The 8,317-nt window shown below is 45.1% G+C and overlaps 1 protein-coding gene across 1 annotated transcript in view; it reads left to right on the forward strand.

Moving 5' to 3' along the window:
* Positions 1-8,098, forward strand: part of LOC126456221 (brachyurin-like) — a 51,283-nt gene extending 43,185 nt beyond the window's left edge. The window contains exons 4-5 of the mRNA XM_050091974.1: positions 3,491-3,627; positions 7,928-8,098. Coding sequence (XP_049947931.1) covers positions 3,491-3,627; positions 7,928-8,098 — 308 coding nt within the window. The remainder of the gene's footprint in view (positions 1-3,490; positions 3,628-7,927) is intronic.
* The last annotated feature ends 219 nt before the right edge of the window (positions 8,099-8,317 follow it).

An 8,317-nucleotide genomic window follows, 5' to 3' on the forward strand; every position in this document is an offset into this window, starting at 1 on the left:
ATAAACAAAAGCTACACTAAATACACAAACTACAAGAAAAAATCAGAAGATTCCAGTGAGGTCTCCTAGGCTAAGGGTCGACATATGAAACGTCCCCTTTGAACAATTATACAAGACTGTGCTTAACCTGACACACAATATTTTGTTAGCGCAACGCAATCTGACTTTCAAAAATCCCTACAAAAGAATGGCCCTGACTAACATTAAACTATACCTTTCACAAATCACTTACCTCACAAAAATCTTCGCTGCTCAAGCTACTGCAATACAGCGAGCGCCACTACTGCCAGCTAAATAAAAGATTCAAACTATGGAAGGCACTAACTACTGATAGGGATAGTTAGCAAATGAAAGATATTAGTAGAGAACAAACAATGTATTTACCTTGATATCATCATATATAAATATAGCAGTTCATGACAAATTACAAATCTCCGCCATCTCTCTCCCCACATCCACCACTGCTGGCGGCTCACCTCCAACTGCGCAACGCTATGCGTTGTTCACAGCCAGCTGCCTAACACTACAATGGCGAGTATTACAACAATGCAAAGCAGCCACAGACTGCACACAGCACAGCCAGTGATTTTCACACAGAGGTGGCGTTACCAATAAAAAAAACCTAAACAGCCTACTTACACCTGGAATGATTAAGAGTGTCTGATCGGAGCTTTTTCTGGCAAACACTTTGAACATGTCCTTTCTTATTGCAGAAAAAGCAAATAGCTTGGCGTGACGGGCAATGTTTACGCGAATGTCGAGTAGCACACCGCGGGCATGATTTCACTGCATTTGTGTGCTGGCACGGCACACGTGGCTTAGAGCGCGGCGGCAGCTGCTTCGACATGCGCGAGGGCAATTTACCGGGCGGGCCGGTTAATGTTACACTCGGCTGGCGAAGTTTCAAAAGATTCCTGAGCACATTCAAGTGTGTCTTGTCTATCCAATATGTCTATCACATGTTGAAGGGAGGGATTAACTAGTTTCAAAATTTGCTCCCGTATGCGAACATCAGAAACGTTCTGTGCAATTGCATCATGCACCATTGTATCTGAATAAGAAAGACCACAGTCACAGTCAAAAGAACACTCCCTAGTAAGGCCTTGCAATGTTGCTACCCACTCCCTATTAGTTTGACCGGCCGTACGTTTTGTACGAAAAAACGTATACCGTTTTGCAACCACATTAACTGTTTCTTTGAAATAGGCTTCTAAAGCAGACAAAATTTCTTCGTAGGACAGAGTTGCTACGTCGCGTCGGGGAAACAATTTCACTATCACACGGTAGGTGGACACACCGACACAAGAAAGCAAAAACGGCTGCCGCTCATTACCTTGAATTCTGTAGGCGGCTAGATGAAAGGCAAACTGGTGGGACCATTCCTGCCACGATTCGTGCGCCGCATTAAAACTGCGAAACGGCGGTGCAACTGCATGTTGTGGCTGCGGTAGCGGTGAAGCGGCGGCTGCCGCATCGTGTTGCAGAGCACGTTGACCCTGGACGAGCTGTCCAAGGGCATCCAATAACGCCTGCGTCTGCTGATTCTGCAAGCGATAAAATTCGGACAGTACATCTGGAGATTGTGGCGAAGCCATGACACAAATAAATGTAAGCAATCAGAAAGAACAAGACCCTTTCGTCGCCAATGTGTTGTGGCGTAACAAGCTTGCTACGCCACACTGGGAAGGGAGCCGAAAGAAAGGCACGCGTACACACACGCCGACTGGCGTCAAGTCTGGAACAGGATAACTATTGAATGGTAGCAAGAAAAGTACGTAGCTGCTTTATACTTAACTTTTATTCTTTGATGAATACAGCGTTCTTCTTGAGACATTTATACGATAACTCTCAAACTAGGTAAGGCTAATGGCGCCTTGCTAGGTCGTAGCCATGGACTTAGCAGAAGGCTATTCTAACTGTCTCTCGGCAAATGAGAGGAAGGCTTCGTCCGTATTGTCGCTAGCAATGTCGTCCGTACAACTGGGGCGAGTGCTCTATCGTATATCGAGACCTGCCTTGTGGTGGCGCTAGGTCTGCGATCACACAGTGGCGACACGCGGGTCCGACATGTACTAAATGGACCGCGGCCGATTTAAGCTACCACCTAGGAAGTGTGGTGTCTGGTGGTGACACCACAATATAATCTACCTGAGACCTTCCAGTATCTCCAGGCTTCTTCCATGTATACAATCTTCTTTTATGGTTCTTGAACTAAGTTTTAGCTATGTTTAAGTTATGCTCTGTGCAAAATTCTACCAGGCGGCTTTCTTTTTCATTCCTTAAGCCCATTCCACATTCACCTACAACGTTTCCTTCTCTTCCTTTACCTACTATCTAGTTAAAGTTACCAATGACTATTAAATTTTCGTCTCCCTTCACTATCTGAATAAGTTCTTTTATCTCATCATACATTTCATCAATCTCTTCGTCATCTGCGGAACCAGTTGGCGTATAAAGTTGTACTACTGTGGTAGACGTGGGCTTCGTAAATATCTTGGCCACAATAATGCGTTCACTGTGCTGTTTGAGTAGCTTACCAGCATTCCTATTTTCCTATTCATTATTAAACCTACTCCTGCATTACCCCTATTTGATTTTGTATTTACAACCCTGTATTCACCTGACCAGAAGTCTTGCTCCTCCTGCCGCTCAACTTCACTAATTGCCACTATATCTAACTTTAACCTATCCATTTCCCTTTTAAAATTTTCTAACCTACCTGTCCGATTACGGGATATTATATTCCACGCTCCGACCCGTAGAACGCCAGTTTTCTTTCTCCTGATAACAACGTCCACCCGAGTAGTCTCCGCCCGGAGATCCGAATATGGGACTATTTTAACTCTGGAATATTTTACCCAAGAGGACGCCATCATCATTTAACCACACAGTAAAGCTGCATGCCATCAGGAAAAATTACGGCTGTAGTTTCCCCTTGCTTTCAGCCGTTCGCAGTACCAGCACAGCAAGGCCGTTTTGGTTAGTGTTACAAGGCCAGATCAGTCAATCATCCAGACTGTTGCCCCTGCAACTACTGAAAAGGCTGCTGCCCCTCTTCAGGAACCACACGTTTGTCTGGCCTCTCAACAGATACCCCTCCGTTGTGATTGCACCTACGGTACAGCTATCTGTATCGTTGAGGCACCCAAGCCTCCCCACCAACAACGTCAAGGTCAATGGCTCATGGTTTTTTTTCATGTAGTTCAATAATTGTCACCCAGTACATGTCTCAATAAACGCTAGTATTATGTGGCACTTGTTACCCTAACAAAAGTTTACAACGAAGCTATGTATGTGAAGAGAAACATGTAATACAAAACACACAGAACATGTTTAATGTTCGGCCTACTAGTTGCATTACATTATCTGTGTAATTCCGTAACGTAACATGATAAAGAACATTCTTGGAAACTGAACATTCGCACATCTAGTGAAGCTGTCACTCACGGAAGCATTTAGGGGTACACGAGGCCGTGTTGTTTGTTTCCAGACGGTGTCATCCCAGACACGCTGCAGTACACGACACTGAACGTCATGTCCAACACGCAGTGCAGCCAATACTACGGCGGTCCCATCTACGACTTCACACTCTGCGCCGTCGGTTCCAGCGGACAGAGCACCTGCAACGTAAGTACCTACAGTCATTTTCACTGTAACAGATATTGATTCCACACGGTAACTGAAGTGACCGAGTAGTCTGACCACCAAGAGTACCATGTCCAGTCGGGACAGTGCGTGGATTCTGGGACAGAAATCAAAAGAACTAGTGAACACCATCACTCAGCGTAATATTGTACTACACTTAACTTTGGAACAAAGTGTCCTTGTTGAAATCCATATAAAAGTCTTTAGCAAAGCAGGGACAAGTTATCACGTTAATAGTTCACTACATAGAAACATACGTACTGAAAGTCTTGGTGCCAGTTTGATGCACTACTTTCGTAGAGAAAGTTACGACTGCACTATATCTATCCTCGACTGCTGCTAACCCGAGCTATTCGACAACTGGGTGACAACTATGCCAGAACTGGACTACAACTCAGCAGGAAGTGGCTAGAGCTACGGTCGGGCAGTCTCTTACTAAGATGATCTTTGGCGTCGGTGGCAACTAAGCTCAGGGTGCGTGGCACTCGTGCGTCCGGTGGCTGGGCGGCGAAGGTTGCGTCGCTGTCGCTGCCAGGGACCTCGATGCCTCTCTTTGTGAGTGCGCATGCTTCAATGGCGAAATTTTTATTGTTGGTAGAACTCAGCACCGTTTTGAACTTTGTTCGTAGTCTTCTATCCATCGAATTATTCCTGGACATTATGCTATATAGGTGCGGGAAACCGTCCACAAACTGTAGCTGATGATGTCCTTGTCTCACAATCGCGTGATGCTCGTCTACATTGAATGCTGTCGCCTCTGCCTTGGTCTCGCTGATATGAAGGTATTCTAGGAGCTGATTTCCACACGTTGAATCTGTTCTGAACTCCTTCTTCTGATTTGCCTCAGATCATGATATCATCTGCAAATCCAATTGCATTAATTTCAATAAAACTTTTCTGGTTGTTCATTATTCCATCGCCCATAAAAGTGATGAACAGTAGTGGAGACAGTGCACTGCGTATCTGTACTATATTCATGGTCTGAAATCATGAAGATCGTTCCTCTCCACCGAATGATTCACAATACCGAATTACTAACGATCCTCGGAATACTTCACAACATTCATCGTTCATGAAAAGCTGATGCTGCACCCTCGGTGTCCAAAGATATTAACAACATTTGCGAATCTGATACACGATGCCGAGCTAATATTACTCACGGTTGGAGTTTGCCCTGCCTTATAGGCTACACTGTGTGTGAAGCTAAACGTACTGCAGATCTTCCATAGTAATAAGCTCATCTAAGGGTTAAAGGTAGGGAAGTTTCTATTTCTTTGATGAGGATGCATACTGTTATCCGTGGTAAAGAATGAGAAATGTATCAATTTCAGGTATTGGACTTCGGTACGGAATCAACTAAGGAAAAAGGCGTAAGTGTAAATGCCAAATTTCATTTTACCAATTATGGTCTGCTGACGATGATAACAATTTGGGGTCTCCCAGATTCTGTGCTGGCATCACTTTGTTGCATAAAGAAGCGAGTATTGTTACATATCCTCTTCACTGGTAATCTGTACCATCATCACAGTCAGAACCTGTAGAGGATATTTACAGACTGCCATAACACTTCACAATAAGGAATGAGCATCTAGCACAAGCAAAGGCATTCAGTTACATGGAAACAAACGATTGTCAGTGTGAACGCGATTTGATATGACAGCGGTGCGAAAAGGGAAATGAGATATTTGCTATGGAAACCTTGACTCGGCACAGTTCCACATCATCTGATGACAATTATCCGGACACCCCTCCGTAATGCGGGACTGACTTCTGAGTGTCAGGTGGATGCGAGTGTATAAAAGGAGGTGGAGAGTATCGTGTTGTCAGCAGAGAAACAATGACAGACGAATAGGTTAGGCAGAATACCTCTCTTACATCGAGCATGGAATAGTCATTGGATGTTTCCTGAGAAGATCCATTGGAGATATTGAACGCTCCAGTTGCGCAAGTCGAGTGTCGTTGACGTCATTGTAAAGTGGAAACGTGACGGTAGAGCCACAACTGAACCAAAGCAGGTAGATCTACTGAAGTGACGGACAAGAACGGTCGAGCATTGCGGAGGATGTAAAAAATCGCATCAACTCAGAGCACACAATTATCGAGCAGCTCCTCAGAAGCGACAAATTTCTGTAGTTATTGCTAACCAACGCTTGTGGAGGTGCAAACAGCGATGCCACTGGGCAGTGTACGAGTGGAAAGCAAACAGATGAAAGTGGATTTTAGTTTGAGAAATGCGTGGAGAATGTTACCTGTCTGCGCCGACAGTGGAGTGCGGAGAAAGTGGCGTTATGATATTAGAGTCTTGTTAGGGTGTGATGCCCGTATTGTGCTTAAGTAAACACTAGATGGAAAGGATATGAACATAGGCTGACAAGAAAAAAATCGCAACACCAACAAATAATGTAGTGTACTGAAATTTTTCTAGTACACTTGTCTAGGTAGTATATGTAAGAGATTAATACTGCAAGATTGCAGGTTATTGTAAGCACAAGATATGCCATTGTAAATGTGAAATTCTGGAGCATTAATAACCGGCGTAACTGCCACAATGTTGAATGCAAGCATGGAAACGTGTATGCATTGTGTTGTACTGGTGCTGCACGTCAGATTGTGGGATGGAGTTCCATGTCTGCTGCACTTGTTCGTCCAATACCAGGATGTTAGTGCTGTTAGTAGATGTCGCTGGAGTTGTCGTCTGATGATGTTCCACATGTGCACTATTGGAAACAGATCTACTGATCGAGTAGACCAAGGTAGCATGTCGACACTCTGCAGAGCGTGTTCAGTTTCAACGGCGGAATGTGCGTGAGGGTCATCTTGTCGGGAAACACCCTCTGTAACGCTGTTCTTGAATGACAGCACAACAGGCCAAATCACCAAACTAATTTACAAATTTGCAGTCAGGGAACTTGGGATAACGACTGTCATACGAAATCGTACCCCAGACCATAACTCCAAGTGTAGTTCCAGTGTATCTAGCACACAGACAGGTTGGTTGCAGGCACTTAACACGCCGCCTCCTATCCAACACAGGGCCATCACTGGCACCAAGGCAGAACTGGCTTTCACCAGAAAACACAACATACCTCAGTCTGCCCTCCAATGAGCTCTCGCTTGATACCAATGAAGTTGCAAATGGCAGCGGTTTGTGGTCAGTGGAACGCACGCTACAAGGCGTCTGGCTCGGGGCTGTTCTTGAAGTAACTGATGTGTAACAGTTCGTAGAGTCACTGTGGTGCCAACTGCTGCTCAGTTTGCTGCTGTATGTGCAGTACGATGAGCCAGAGCCATACGCCGATGACGATGGTCTTCCTTCCCGGTAGTGCCACGTGGCCGTCCCAAGCCCGGTCTTCTCGCGACTGTACATTCTCGTGATCGCCGCTGACAGGAATCATGCACAGTGGCTACATTCTTACCAAGTCTTTCTACAGTATCGCAGAAGCAACATTCAGCTTATCGCAGCCCTATTATACGACCCTGTTCAATATGGCGTCTTTATCGCTTTAAAGGCATCCCTGACTGCAATGAACTCACATTCAATCTCAAAGGTAACTAAGTCTCACGACCTTTACAGCGTGTAATTAAAGAAAACCTGAATTGCATGTTCACAGTGACGCTACTAGCGGCGCTCTTATGCGAATAGATCGAAATTTGAGTAGACATCGTTTTTCAGATGTAGAAACACGACTACCAGTTTTCGTGTATGTCGCAGGACACCTTCGTGTTGCATTAGTTTTTCGTCAGTGTATTTTATAGCATCGTGTACTTCATAGTGTAGAAGAACAGTTAGCAGACGATGCATGTCTCAGCACGACGATGCACCTTATAATAAAGATGCTGCAGTGAGGCAATAGATTGTGGACAATAACATTCCTTAATTGGATTAGCCTGCACAGAGATCCGACCTGAACACAATGGAACACTTTTTGGTCGACTTCCATTACTTCAAACTGCAGCGTCCTAGAGCACAACCTCCTCTAGTTTCGGGGAACCATTCCTCCACAAACGTTCAGACACCTGACTGAAAGTGTCCCAGCACAGTTTCAAGCCAACGTAAAGGCGCATGGCGGACACGCACGGTACTTTTGAGCAGATAGCGAATATCCGCCACAATGGCAGTTGCATTCGAGGAAAAGGATTTCAAGAACTTATGGAGTTACTATTTTAGAATGTATGTGTTTACCTTCAGCGCTACATCTTGAGTGAGTGACACTTTACTATGTTGGGGAATACCTGATTGGGGCTCCCACCAGCCAGAGATTATACTGTGGTCAGGTTTCAGGGCGACAGCGGCGGCGCGCTGGTGGTCGGCTCACAGGGAAGCTACACGCAGATCGGGATCGTCAGCTGGGGTTCGGGCAATGGCTGTGCGAGCGGAGACCCGGCCGGCTTCACCAGGGTCACCTACTTCCTCGACTGGATCTCAAGTACCGCCGGCATCACCATTCCGTAAAGGCAGCACGTTCATCACAAGCTATTTCCAAATTCCTCGACAGAAGAAACTGTGAACAATACAGAGCCCCAAATAAATAATTCAGTATATGAAGTGTCTTATTTATTAATTTCTTGATCCTTAATTAACCAGAGTGTGAATGCGTCAATTACACACACAGTTCATCTGTAAACTTCTTTATGAGTTCCATTATTTCAGTTCCATGTATGAAACATATAG

Source organism: Schistocerca serialis, chromosome 2 (assembly GCF_023864345.2).
Source record: "Schistocerca serialis cubense isolate TAMUIC-IGC-003099 chromosome 2, iqSchSeri2.2, whole genome shotgun sequence".
Taxonomy (NCBI): Eukaryota; Metazoa; Arthropoda; class Insecta; order Orthoptera; family Acrididae; genus Schistocerca; species Schistocerca serialis.